The sequence below is a fragment of the Prinia subflava genome, chromosome 3, assembly GCF_021018805.1.
Source record: "Prinia subflava isolate CZ2003 ecotype Zambia chromosome 3, Cam_Psub_1.2, whole genome shotgun sequence".
In the NCBI taxonomy this organism is placed as follows: domain Eukaryota; kingdom Metazoa; phylum Chordata; class Aves; order Passeriformes; family Cisticolidae; genus Prinia; species Prinia subflava.
Genome location: NC_086249.1, coordinates 92,720,581 through 92,734,794, shown reverse-complemented (window position 1 = coordinate 92,734,794; position 14,214 = coordinate 92,720,581). Strand labels below are relative to the sequence as shown.

Genomic DNA, 14,214 nt, shown 5'->3' with positions numbered 1-14,214 from the left:
AAAGGGGGGCTGGTATACCACAGCTCCTGCTGTCAGCCTTCCTCACCTTCATACCCTCTGATTTACAGACTCCTAGAATAGTTTGAGTTGGAATGGAGCTTGAAAATCACCTAGTCCCAGTCCCCCTGCCGTGGGCAGGGACACTCCCGCCGGCCCAGGTTGCTCAGAGCCCCCTCCAGCCCGGCCTCGGACACCGCGGGCGGTGCGGCAGCCCCGGCGTCCCCGGGCAGCCTGCGCCGGTGCCTCACCACCCGCACAGTAAAGGAGTTCTTCGTAATGTCTCATCTAAACCTACTCTCTTTCAGTTTGAAGCGTTCCTCCTTGTTCTGTCACTACGATCTCCTGGAAATAGTCTTGCCCCATCTTGCCTGGCAGGTACTCCGGGTGCTGGACGGAGTTACCGCTAACACCGCTCCCCCCGAGCTGCGCCGTGTCTCGGGGCTGCCTGGGTGCGCGCTGCCCGCTCCTTCTCCTTTTCCTTGAGCTCCACCACAGAACGCCCCGCAGTGCCCAGGCGGGGCCGTTCCCGGGGCCGTTCCCGGGGCCGTTCCCGGGGCCGTTCCCGGGGATCGGGCCCTGGCGCGTCCTGCGCCGCTGGAGTCCTCCGGGCCGCGGGGGGGCGCTGTGGCCGGGTGGGCGCAGCGAGCGCGCGCACGAGCCCGCGCAGCCCCGGCCCCGCCGCTGGTCCCGCCCGGAGCCGCCGCCGAGCCCGAACCGCCGCCCCCGCCCGGAGCCCCTCCCGCCGCCCCTCCCGCAGCCCCTCCGCGGCGGAGCGTTCGGCGCCATGCCCAAGAATAAAGGTGAGTCGCCCTTCCCTTCGACGGGCTCGCGGCGGCGCGGCCGGGCCCGGGCGCGGTCGCGCAGGGCAGGCCTGGGGCCCCCTCACGTGGGCGCCGCCGGAGCCCGCGGGCCGAGGGGCCCTCCCGCAGCCCCGGCGGGGCCCCGGGCCGGGCCCGCCTGCCCGGCGCGGGTCGGAGGCCGCCGAGGCCCGGCCGGGAGCGGGAGGCCCTGCCCGCGGCTCGCTTGTCAGGAGCGGCCCTGCCGGGAGGGCGGTCGGGCCCCTCCGTGCCCTCGCCGGGCAGTGCTGCTGCCGCTTCCCTCCTTTCCTACCCCGGAAAGGAAACGCGGAAACCGTGAGGGAAGGGGAGCAGCAGATTTTAATTGCGGGGCAGCTATGAGCTGCTCTTATGCTCTTCGTGAAGAGCATCTGACCCTTTTGCCACGTGTGTGCCTTTTTAAAAGGGCAGCTTGACTTGGAGTGTAAGCCTCCCCTTGAGTATTTCAGGGATTTCAGCACCACAGTAGCTGAAATTCTTCTGCTCCTGATGATTCGGTGCATCAGGCTATCCCACCGTTATTTCTGAGGTGTTTGATAGCAAGGATCACAGAAATTGAAAATGGCCATCTTGTGAAAATCTTTTTTGAAGGCTGCTGTCACTCCAGAGCAAACAAGACATCTAGAACAGTGGCGATTCTGATGTTTAATTACTTTGTTACTACCCAGCTAAAAATTTACACTTAAAAGTAAGCAAAAAAATCTAGATCTGGGTAGGATACTTAAAATAGCCATGTAGAGTACAAGCATAAAAATCTCTGTAAGTCTGATTTTTTTTCACTCACTGTGTCTAGAGACAGTAACACATGCTTTTTACTTCTCCCACGATTAATTTAGGCAAAGGAGGTAAAAACAGGCGACGAGGTAAGAATGAGAACGAATCGGAAAAAAGAGAGCTGGTGTTCAAAGAAGATGGGCAAGGTGAGCAATGTCATTGTTTTCAGTCACATACTGTAAGTGACAGAATAGAGAGAGGTCACCTTACTGGGATTGTATTTGAATTCCAAATGACGTACTGAGTGTAAGAGATAGACAGTAGGAGAAGGGAAATTTTCAATAGCTTCACCACTTAAGAATAAAGTTTCCCTCTTCTTGCCCTAAGTGCAATGCTCTGTGTAAAACAGCACGTAAACATTCCCTAGAAACCTCTTGATAGCTTTGTGTGAGGGTCTGTGAGCAGCTGTCTTAGCAGATGTGGTTCAGTGTTTCCAGTAATTGTTCCTGGGATGCACAGTCCCAGTTTCTGTTTTATATGGACTCTAATATCTCTTGGATCCTTTGCTGAGCTCCCCAAAGTCACTGTGTGGCAGAGCAGCTCAGCTCACTGTCCTGTCCCCGGTGGTTTGGTTCAGTAGGCTCCTGGGCTGGAAGTGTCACAGTGACTAAACCAGGAGCAGCAGGTGGGATGCTGTCAGGTGAGGTAAGGCACAAGGGTCCAGCCAGGGGCTGGCTGGGGTTCCCATCTGCCCTGCCTTTGGGGGCAGTGAGCTCACCTCCCTTTCAGCTCTCTGCCTTGTGGGTCACACTCTGGTGGTGGCTCACAGCATGCCAGTGCTCTCCTAGTAACCAGTTCATCAGTTGGTTTGTTAGAAATATGGGAAAGGTACTGATTTAGATCACTGTAGAAGAAGTGCCACTGAACAAATTTCTGGTATTTTGTGTTGGTTGTAAGCAGAAAAAGGACTTTATTTTTATGTGCATCTGAAACTTAAAATCTTTACATCTCCCAAGCAAAATCTATTTAATGAAACATTATTCTCAGTTATGAACAGTCGTGTGGTTCATTGGACTATCTAACTTGTGTGAAGTTCTCCAGTATGTGATTTCTGCAGCTTGGTGAGGGAGAAGATGAAATACAAGGTGAAGAGATTGAGGGTGGGTGTTGGAGAGGCACCTCACAGACCTCAGCTGAAGTCTGCTGGTTGTCTCCAGACAGTGTCTGATACCACCAGGCCATGCCCTTTCAGGGACAGTGGGGTGTTGTCCACAGAGCCTCTGCAGGAGGAGTCACAGTCTCAGTGGGTGGTTGTACAGGGTGTGCAGCTTTCTTCTCCCTCAGTGACAGCACTGAGATGTTCTCCTCTAGGACAGGTGCTGTGATGTTGTCATAAACTTTCAGACTCTGAGTGTGACTCAGTAGCTCTGAGATTTTCTGTAGTAAGCATTTCAGAGGGAACAAAAGGGTGGATGCAAGCAAGAAGGAGCAGTATTTGAAATGCTAGCATCCACAGTGATACAAAACCGTGATACATTCAGCAGCCTGTGTGGGTGCCTGAAGCTCCTCTCAGCAGTTCATGGTTGATAAAATGCTACAGCAAATTTGCGTTTCAGTGGAAAAGTTACTGGTTGTGTCTTGAAGCTGGATTTGTTCAGAAGTTTTGCTCTGTGGCACATTGGGATATGGCTTAGCAGTGGACTTAACCAAGCTGGGTTAATGGTTGTACTTGTTGATCCTAAAGATCTTTTCCAGCCTCAATGATTCCATGTTTCTGTATGTTACCATCTCTTTCAGAATATGCCCAGGTGATCAAGATGTTAGGCAATGGAAGACTGGAAGCATTATGTTTTGATGGTGTGAAGAGGTTATGTCATATTAGAGGGAAGCTAAGAAAAAAGGTAATTCTGAAGCATTGCAATAGGAAGCAGTGACATTATGCGTGATATGTAATGGTAAAAATTTACATATGTAGCTTGTTAGAAAAACGAATATTTCCATTGCAGCTAATACCTTAAACTACTTTTTTTGATGGTAAACTGGTCTGTCCTTCTGTTTGCATGGCTGGCACAAGAATAGGCAGTCTTTGGCTCTTGGGTGAAGCTCACAGCTGAAGGGCTGCCTTTCATTGTGTGTATTTCAGGGAAAGGTTTTTTCAGCTGCTTATGAAATACAAGACCTTCATATTCTAGAAAATTATACTTATATAGAATAATAAAAATCCCCCTAATTGCAGATGGGAAGCTTGGTGACTATGTAGAAAATACACCTCCAATGCCATTGTATCATTGTCCTCTTCATCAGTTCCCAAAATATTTCTGTTGAAGGCGAATCTGCAAAGGTTTGTACCTTGAGGGATGTCAGGTGTAAGTGTTGGCATTCTTAACTTTGCCACCTTCAGGTGGTGTCCCCTCTGGCCCTTGTCAGGTGTTCCATCTTCCTGTCCTCTGCTGGTGTATGGTAAGGAGGAGGGCCTTCAGTCTGTTTCCAGTGAAAACAGACATTCATTGTCTTTGTTCTGGATTGTTCCATTTTCTGGACAGCAGTGAATGCACATTTCTTGGGATCAGTGTAACCAGTGCTACAGCTGTCTGCACAAAACTGTTGAAGGTAGTGGAGAATTGCATAAATAAACACTAAGTGCTGCAGAATTAATTTCTTGTGACAAGAAGCACCACTTATCTATTCATTATGTTTAAAAGAAATTCCAACTGAAATTAGTTCAGTCTCCAAAAAACCAAGCAGATGTGGACTAGAACCCACACAGAACCACCCTGTGCATTTAAAAGCACATCCTGTTCTGCAGATTTCTGGTTAACGTCGTTTCTAGAAACAACTCAGTTCATTTTCTTGTGCTCTTCACTGTTCTTGTCCATCACCCCCTTCATCAGGTTTTTCTTTAATTTTTGTCCTTGAGGAGCTCAGTTCACAGAGTTCATGACTGGTGCCTTGATGCATTCCTTCTGTTTTTTCAGATGTTAAGGCTTAATAACCAACCTGTTTGCTAGAAGCTCTTCAAAGAAGTTTGATTACCCTATAATAGCTCCATAACATGTAAAAATAATGTAACTGAGTATTTATGACCTTGGATTTGCTGTTAAAACATTAAATTGGATATTTCTAGCATACTGGTTAGAAAATGAAGGTGGTGGCTGTAGTGAAATGTTTCATGTCTCTCCATAAATCTAAATGTGCTGTTTGGTTCCTGTGTTATACAACAGAAGTTGAATTTCTGTAACACATCTTTTCTCCTTCAGGTCTGGATAAATACATCTGATATTATATTGATTGGCTTAAGAGACTACCAGGTAAAAATTCAGTATATATACCACTCTAAGGAGTATCATACAAGTAGCTTTATTTACTGTTAATTTGCAGCAGGTATTGTGAGGAAATTCATGTCTAACTTTGCATTTGTATTTACTTGTGCTAAATCATGACTTTTAGTTTCCTTGTACTACAGGAAGATTGTAATGAGTGGACAAATTCTGGTTCAACTTGTTCTTCTAAATTGCACCCTGAGACTTTGTGAGTGAGGGTGCTTATTGTCACCAAGCTTGACCTTTTTCTTCCAAATGTAGCTGCTTGGTGCTTGCATCCTGTGGTACAAAGGGAGATTGAGTCAAGTACCAAACATTTTATGGTGATCATTAGAATTTTTGGTAAACAGAATTTTGGATCCTTGATATTTAAGCTTTTACCTTAAGAGGCAAATTAATCGGTAATTAGTTTGTACCTAAATTTCCAAAAATGGAGTGACGCCACTTTACGTAATACAGAGAGTAATGGAAACGGTTGTCAAGTTTTCATTAGGTGAATGCCTTTCATGAATGCAGTTGTTGAAGATAGATTCTGCTTCTAAAATGTGCATTAGGTTTAGAAAACATTTAGGATACTGTCAGTTACTTGATGTATTAAAGTACTTAAAACTAGGAGGTTTTTGGTTTTGACTTTGCTAAGGGAAATGTAGGTTGGATATTAGGAAAAAGTTTTTTACAGGATTAGTGATAAAGTACTGGACTTGTCTGCCTGGGGAGGTGGTGGAGTCACCATCCCTGGATGTGTTAAAAAAATATTGGATGTGGCACTTGGTGCCACGGTGTAGTTGAGGTGTTGGGGTGTGGGTTGGACTCGATGATCATAAAGGTCTCTTCCAACTCAGTGATTCTGTGATTCCTGATAAACCATCAAACACCTCACTGTGTGTATTGTCAGAGAAAGGTTCATTTCAAAGGCACAAAACTGAACCTGTCAAGTTGTTGAATTCTCAACATTTCTCATTTGTCTCAAATTCTCTTTTGTCTTGTTGCCCAGGGAAGTTGTGGGTGCCCCAGCCCTGGCAGTGTTCAACGCCAGATGGAGCGCCCTGGCCTAGTGGAGGGTGTCCCTGCCCATGGCAGGGGGGTTGGAAGTAGATGATCTTTAAGGTCCCCTCCAATCCAAACCATTCTATGAATCTATAAATTGCTCGTAACTGGAGATAATTAAGTTATCACTCAGAAGAAATGAGAAGTACTCCAATGTGTTTACTTCACATATATTCAATATATTCACTTCACTTCCTTATATTTAAAGGAACTGGAGGGGAAGGAAGAATGAGATGTTCTATAAATATTATAGGTGTTAATCAACTGGAAATAATATAGTTGTAAACAATGCAGTCTGCTGAGGTTAATAGTTTCATTTTTCCTTCATAGATGACTAATACATTCTAATAAATTATTCTTTAGGATAACAAGGCTGATGTTATTCTAAAATACAATGCAGATGAAGCCAGAAGCCTGAAAGCATATGGGGAACTTCCAGAACATGGTAAGAATCATTTCACTTCAGATTGGAAGTTCATGTTGGACAAGAATATTCAGTCTGTCTTGGCACAGTGTGAGTGCACTCCTTAACTTCTCTAAACTCCTTCATAGCTAAAATCAATGAAACAGACACATTTGGTCCTGGAGATGATGATGAAATCCAGTTTGATGATATTGGAGATGATGATGAAGATATTGATGATGTAAGTAGTAAATGTGTATTTTTATCATATTCTTGAAGCCCTCATCCTTGGCAATAAGCTCTTGTTAGTTCTACAGCAAGGAATACAGGGGTGTTCAGGAGAGCTTTGCTCCTCAGGAACTGCCTCAGGGAGTGGTGTGGTGCATGCATGTGCCAGCCTTCTGTCCTCTCTCCTGTCCTACAGTCAGTCCCTCTAAACACATGGTACACCTGGTGTCATGCTGCTAAAACACACATGCAAAGCAGGCTGAAGGTGCCTGAAAGAAAATCAGTTGTTTGACTCCCCCCTCAGTTCCTCTGTAGGGTTAATAGCCTCACTGTCCCACCAGAGCTGCAAAAATAATGGAGGGGTTTGTTTTTTGAAAACTGAAGGTTTTAAGTCTCCATTTTTGTTTTCATAAAAACTACAGAAAGCTGCATCCTAGTAGCTTTTCTGAAGTTAACTATAATCTTGACTGTCACAGTCACTTGTGTTACTGCTTGCCAAACTGTAGTAATTGGTCCTGCACACTCTGAAGTTATAGTAGTAACATTGTTACAACTCAAATTTTATAATAAATTGCAGAGGTAGAATCTGCTGTGCAATGTTTTCTAAGCTGATGCACTTTAACTTACAGCTGAGAGATGAATGTGTGCAGGGTCAGCTGGCTGAGAGGATAAGTAGTAACTTACTGAGCCAGTGAGTTAACTTAATTGGATAGACTGTTCTAAGAATACTATTATGCTTTAATTCTTCATCTGTTTAGTCCTCTCTCTATGAGTTGATAATATGACTAATTCTTTTAAAAAGCTTCCATTATTTGACTTTTTTGAGGTTCTCAATATATGATTCATTGGATCAAATATTTTAAAAATATCAAAATGCTGAGGAATTTCAGACTTCTGAAAATTTCCCTTTGGGGCTGTCAGTGGTTGAGCTTACTGAAGATTTAGCTCACTGAAGCTAGACAAACTCGTACTGCATGCTTTTGGTAATGAGGCTATTGTAAGACATCAAGGAGATGAGTAGCTGTAAGACAGATTTGCAAACTAATGGGTCTGTGTGTGAGGTTAAGTGAGCAGCTATGACTGTGTTTAAGCTTTTGTCAGCTTTTCAATAAAACATTAATATCATGCTTTAAGAAAGTAAAAGATGTGAGTAACCTCTCTGAGGATCACCATCATGTACCTGGAATGAAGTGCAGCTTCCAAGGTCATTGTTAACAGGAGGAACTTGGTGGAGCCTTTCCTTTGTTTTTTATATCAGAAGAATGATCAGAAAGTCACTGCTTTGGGAAGTGGCTCTCAAATTTGGTTTTATTTTCGGTTTTGAGACTCATTTATAGCTGTTCTAGTGTATAATTGTATTGCAGATACTGTGGTTATGCAGAATTGCTCACCTGCGTGACCGTAGTATTGTCACAGGGCTGGTGGAGACAAAAGCAAGGAGAAATGGTTCATGTCTTAAGAAAACAGGATATGAGCTGAGGCAAAACCAGGACTGTGCTAAGTTAGGAATTCTCCTGTTGAACTGTAAAAGTAACTTTAAAAATTGTTGCTTGATGAAAAATACACTTGGATGAAATACATGGTGTGGTATTTTTCCTTTTCAGATCTAATTTGGAACAGAGGTTTACATTCCAACTTTTTTTCCTCCAAGGATTGTTCTACATTGATACTTCGATTATTTTTTGGGTGAAGTCCCTTACTTTTAAGAAGACTGAAAATTCTCAGTAAAGAGTGTAGTTTGTTACATCAAAAGGATTTATTTTCAATGTTTGTTTTAAAGTATTTATATTTCTTTAGAAATGGATAACGCTGGATTATCACAAAGGTTCAATGACATGCCACAAATATTTTGTCTCTTCACCAATTAGAGCTTTTATCTCTGGATGTAAGTGAGATACAGTGACATGGGTTGTAAACGACTGCATTTTTCCCTCTTCTGCTTTCATCACTACAATTCCAGTTAAACTTGTATTTTGAAATAAAAATTCTTTACCCTGTAATTATCATGAATTTTGATTAAAGGCAAAAAACCCAGTTCAGATTAGTATCAAATCATACTATGCAGTGTCTGTCCTTATACCCCTTGCCTTGCTGTTAACTTTAAAAAAGATTTTGATAATATAAGAGGAAGGCAGAAATCTGTGTTTAAACTCACAATGCATGATGGATCTGCTTTTCGCGATTAGTAGCACGCTGCTATTTTTATACTGATTTTGATAATTAAAAACACTCATTATTTCAAAGATGTAAATTTTCCATGGTGGAGGGAGGGGTGGGAGAGGAGTAAAGATGAAAAGTGAGCAGCATCTCAAATTTGCAATTTTTTGGAGACTGCAGTTGGTGCCGTGGCCGAGCTGCAGCCGCAGACAATGAGCACTGGGTGGCACCGAACAGGGAGACACAAATGCAAAGCCCTCACAGTTGGCTTTGTACTAAAAATGCATAAAATAGGTTTTCCCCAAAGTAAATGCTTAACATTCTTGATATGTTAAACATGTAGAATATTTTTACATTATATAAAAGGTTATGTTAAGAGTAGAGTTTTATTTTAATCTGAAATTCCATACATTGTAAGGTTCAGCATAAAAACTTACGTGAACTTTGAGTAACAATATAAATAAGAAAATAAGTTTGTGTCAAAAGTAGAAAGAATCTTTTCATCCAGAAAAAATCAATGAAACAGACTACTGGAAGGATTCTTGTCCACCTTCAAACTGGAGGAGTCAGTTGAGAAACTGAATAAAGACTAACATCATCATGCAAATATTATTTTGTGGTAGCCTTAGTGTCTTTGTCTTTAATAATGTATTTAACAACTCTGAAAGCAGGTTAATGGAAAAATTCCTTTTGTGCCATAAAGATCTGATTCTTGACACTTGTATTCCTTATACAGTCTTTTTGGTATGATGTAAAGTGACTACCCCAATAGATAAAATCAAAATGGCTTTAAATATGGAGTGGCCTCTTTGCTTTACATGTTTTTTTAAGGAGATTTGAACATCCAGAGCTTTTGTAAAAATGTCTTCTCTTTTTCTTTCATTGTAGTGTCTTATTTTCTTTACATGGATCAGGTACTCCGCTCTAGAAATAACATCATCTTAATGTTAAGTAATTTTGCTGAACATTCCATGGATTTGAACTATTTTTTGTAAAAACTTGCTAAATATTGAGGGATAGTACCAGTACACCATTCTTACTCAACTGATCTTAAATGTATCAATTTACTGTCTTTCTGTGTCTGTAAGGTTCAATTGTGAAGGAACATAAATGGTGTAATGTTTCAGAATAAGGCTTATAAACCACTCCTAAGGTCATTGGTTCCCTCATTGTATTCAGCAGGCCTGAGAATGGTTAAAAGCTCTCAGAATTCTTGAGATCCAAGTGCAGAAGGTGTCTGTCTTTTCAGTTGTACTAGCAGAAAGGTTAGTGATTAAATTGCAGGGAATGTGTACTGAAGATTCAGATGTTATGGGAACTGTTGAACTTGCCAAAACTGATCTTCTGTGTGTGAAATGTAAAAATGCAGGGTCAGTGGTAAGGGGACACACACACTGCTGCTGTGGGGAGCCTGCAGCTCCCAGTATTACACAGACTTCAGCTGTGGGCCAAAGATGAAACTGGTCCTATCACAATTGGTTGTGGTTTGCCCTGAGGTTCCTTCCAGTCTTCATTGCTCCCAGGTTCATGTCTGGCTCAACCTCAGCTGCAGATTTTAAGGAAATATTTTACTTAACTATTGATTTCTTATTAGTGCACCAGCTTGACGCCCTTAGGTTTCTACTCATCAGCTGTGCTGTATTGCCTTCTTGAGTACCCTTGGTCACCTTGTTTCTCCATCCTCTGCTAAAGCTCCTTCACAGTCCAATCTAGGCAGCTTTATATCATCCCTTTTGCCTCTTTTTCCTTTGGGGCTGGAAAAACAGCTTGCACAGGAAGCTGTCTGTCCCATGTCTCTGTTCAGAGAACAGTGGTAGAACAGCAGCTGCCAGCCAGAGGATTGCAAGGTTGCTGACTCTGAAGCTATGAAAGGTGCTCCATCTGTAGAAGTATTTCCTAGGTAAATTTTTAATTATTCTTGTGTAACTGTGAAAATTGCTGCTGGCTTTTTCCCTAGAGTGCAAAATTGAAAGCAGGGATGCAAAAATTAATCTCCCACAGCTAAAACACTAACTTGGTGTTCTCTGTTTCTCACTTCGAGGTTTTCTCTGTGATTAGCATTTTGAAAAATTATTTTTGTCCACTGTTCCAAATCTTGCCTCTTCACCTTACAATAGGGGCAACTGTGCATTTGCTTGGACAGCCCTAATGCTTTTCCACCCTAATCCTTAGATACAGTCCAGACACAGCAACTGCAAAAAAGTGTGTGAGAAACAACGTCTTGTTCCCTTCTCAAGAGGAGGAGCTGGTGGCCCATGGCTGCTGAGCTCTGTGCCATTTATGTGTCACTGCTGATGGCTGTGTCACGGCTGTGCACGTCTGAGGTGCTGTGTGCTGGTGCCATGCACACGTGTGATGCATGCCATGGATCTCACATGTGGTACCATATCACACACACGTAAATGAGTGTACAGGGAGAACCTGCAGAGGGCAGGCTGCCACAGGGGCTGCTCTGTCCCCTGGGAGATGTCCATGAATGTCAGTGAGCTGATGATCAAGGCTGGCAGGATGCTCTGGGGTATCAGGCCACACTCCCACCAGGTTCTTCATGATAAACTGGTGGGACTGGTGCCATCTCTGTGTGTGAAATAATGCTGGGACTGCTGCTCTCTGAGACCTCTGACCGTAAGGTAAGTCCTGCTCGCAGGTGAATTGTGGTGTCACCTGTTCCCGTGGTTGAGCAAGCTCCAGTCTAATCCATAATTATTTGCTGTTACTGGATATGAATGTCAGGGAACTTGAGTTATCCTATGGTTCCCTGGAGAACTCAAACCTAGTTTTTCATCTGTGGACGTTGAGCTATCCTACAGGCAGGTTGCTTGTCATAGAAGACTTAAAATTAAGTGTAGCTTTTGGAAGATACGTGGGAAGAGGGAAGTATTATCTGAAATAATTTTGTGGTGGTGTGAATGCAGCTTTACTTGTCCCTTCTGCAGGTAGCTGATTGCAATGCTTTCTCATTTTGTTGCAAAAATGAGTCTTCAGAATTTACTTCTCAGGCTGTGATTGCCCTTCCTTTAGGAGGAGAGAGAAGAAGTAAGGGAGGATGCCTTGGCTTCGTTACATTTTTAATCACAGCAAGCAAGAGTCAGAGTTCCCATTGATTAATTCAGGTTATAGCCTGTGCTAGCTTGCCCATCAGATTGAATGCCAGAGCTCAACATTCTGATTATAAAATGCAATCATAACCAAATAGAGGCAAAGTGAAAACTGAGTACCTTAATTTAGTAATTCCAGTTAGTTTAGTGGGACAAAAAATACTTTGAAAAAATGCACTGTTGTCTGACATATGAGCTGTTCTTCATGTTTTTCCTGTGTTTGTAGAGAGGACACTTGCACAGCAGTTTTATTTATATCCAGGCTGCCAGCTTGAGGAAGGAAAGGTTCAGCAGAAGCTGACAGACTTGGGGCCTCTTACTGGTTCACTTGCTTAGCAGTAAATGCTCTTTTTTGAAGAGCATTTGAAGCCCTCTCACTGTGTTTTGTAGGCACTCATTTTCCCCAAAAGTGTCATTGTGTGTCTAGGCTGTGATGGCTGTAGAAGTCTTTTGTGGAATTCCTGTATTCCTGCACCTGTATTCCTTAATCAGCCCTACTCTTCGTTATGGTAAAATTAATGAATTGTATTCCCTGTTGAGGAAGATGATTAGCTAAATGCTTTTATGTGCTTGGCCTCTGGAGGGAGCAGACAAACAGAAAACCAAACAGGAGCAAGCAGGGTGCCTCAACATCTCGGTAGGAAGTTTCTAGTCGTGGCTTTCAGGGACTCTGAGGTGCCCATGTCTGCTGTAAGTACTGCCAGTAATGGAAATAATTGAGATTTTTTTTCAGGTTTTCAAAGTAGGTCACCTTCTTCCTAGAGAAGCAGCTGGTTGAAGCTGCTGTCAGTATGGGCTTAGGTGCACCTCTGGCTCTGGCAACAGCACACGGTGGGTACTGCTGCTGCCAGCTGGAGAAAATACAGCAAAGAGCAGCAGAAATACTGAAGGATCCTCGTGGGACACCCAGAACTGGGTAGCCTATAGATGTTCCACTGTCAGTGGTGCTGGCTGTCAGGGAGGATTCAGCCTTGTGGCAGTCCTCAAGACAGTGACAGGACACTGTGGGGACTGTGTTCAGCCGCTGTGCTCAGAGAGGAAAGCCAAGTGCTGCACAGGGCGTGAGGAAACAGCTTCTGACTTACAAGACTTTGAAACTAACTGCAGTAGACACTGGTGGAGTGTGGAGAAAGGGGCATTAAAGAGGTTTCTGAGAAGAATTTTAGTCTTTTGCTGCCTGACCCAATAAAAAGATTTGCCCTGCTCATAAAGATGTAGAGAGAAACTACAATGATTAAAGCTGTACTCTTGAAGACTTGTCAAGAAGCCCAGGACCCTGAAAAGGTGTGGAAGCCCTTGCTGCCTTTTTACCCACTGGAGAGTGACTATCCCAACTTGCCTTGCCAGGTTGCTCTGGAACACATTGGGAGGTTAATAATGAGCAGGTGGCTGACCAGAGGGAGCCTTGCAGCAGCTGCAGCTGCAGCAGCTCTGATACAGGGACCTCTTTGTCTTGAACAAATGCAGCTAGATCATCAGCTTTGCTGAAAATGGCAGAAGTAGCCAGTGCTGAGTAACTGTGTGATGGAACATACAGAGAAGGACCTTCAGATCTGATTCCAGCAGCTCTGATAGCTGAAAGCATCTTAAAAGATGTCCTGAGACCCATTGGTGTGTTGTCCAGTCTGACTGAATTCCTCTCGAGTGACTGGGTCAGAAGGAATGGGCACCTGTATCTCACTGTGGCTGTCAGCTGCATCCCCTTAATAGCAGCTTACACAACTTCCAGCCTAGTGATGTGTCTGGATTGCTGCTGCTAACCAGAGTATGGGTGAGTGATCAGAAACCTCTTCCTAAACAGGGCACCAATTTCACAAAGGTGTTGGAAATGTGCAACAGCCTAGGGACTGTTGTAGTGTGAGTGTGCCACCTGTAAGTGGATCAAATACTGTTACTGGTGTATTGTTATCCTGGCACTGACTGCTGAAAAGTGGGAAAAGCCAGTATTAGCTCATGCTTTTTTGTATTACACTTTAATCCTCAACAACTCCCATGCGTGTCCCTCCTCTCCCCAGTTTGAATTGATGCTATCATATTGCCAGCTGTATGCTTTGTCCACAAATGCAGAAAGAGTGATCTCAGGCTTCATGAAAGGTTTTAAACTAAACTGATGGAAAGCTACTGTTTAGGACTACAAAAGTCTAGGTTAACTGTAATATTTAGTATAGGATAATACAGAAAATAATGTAAGGTTACAAAGAAAGAAAACATAATACAGCCAGTAGCTGTTTGTGTGTGTTTACAAGCAGTTTAGGGTAACCTATCAATAGTTACATAAGCAGATGTTGGAGAATCAAAAATTGCTGAAGATGTGTGTCTGGTCTAGGACAAGGGGAGGCATTCAGAGGAAACAGCTTGAGTGCCAAGTAGCCAATAATTTTATATTGAGAAGACATCATGAGTGTTTCTAA

General features: G+C 43.4%; 1 protein-coding gene across 1 annotated transcript; it reads left to right on the top strand.

Annotated features, from left to right (window-relative positions):
• The first annotated feature begins 643 nt into the window (after window positions 1-643).
• On the top strand, window positions 644-9,587 carry EIF1AX (eukaryotic translation initiation factor 1A X-linked). The gene is made up of 7 exons (XM_063392923.1): window positions 644-800; window positions 1,673-1,756; window positions 3,348-3,451; window positions 4,808-4,858; window positions 6,281-6,362; window positions 6,470-6,561; window positions 8,153-9,587. Exons 1-7 carry the CDS (start codon window positions 785-787, stop codon window positions 8,156-8,158), a joined length of 435 nt encoding a protein of 144 aa, XP_063248993.1. The 5' UTR covers window positions 644-784; the 3' UTR covers window positions 8,159-9,587.
• Window positions 9,588-14,214: the final 4,627 nt, after the last annotated feature.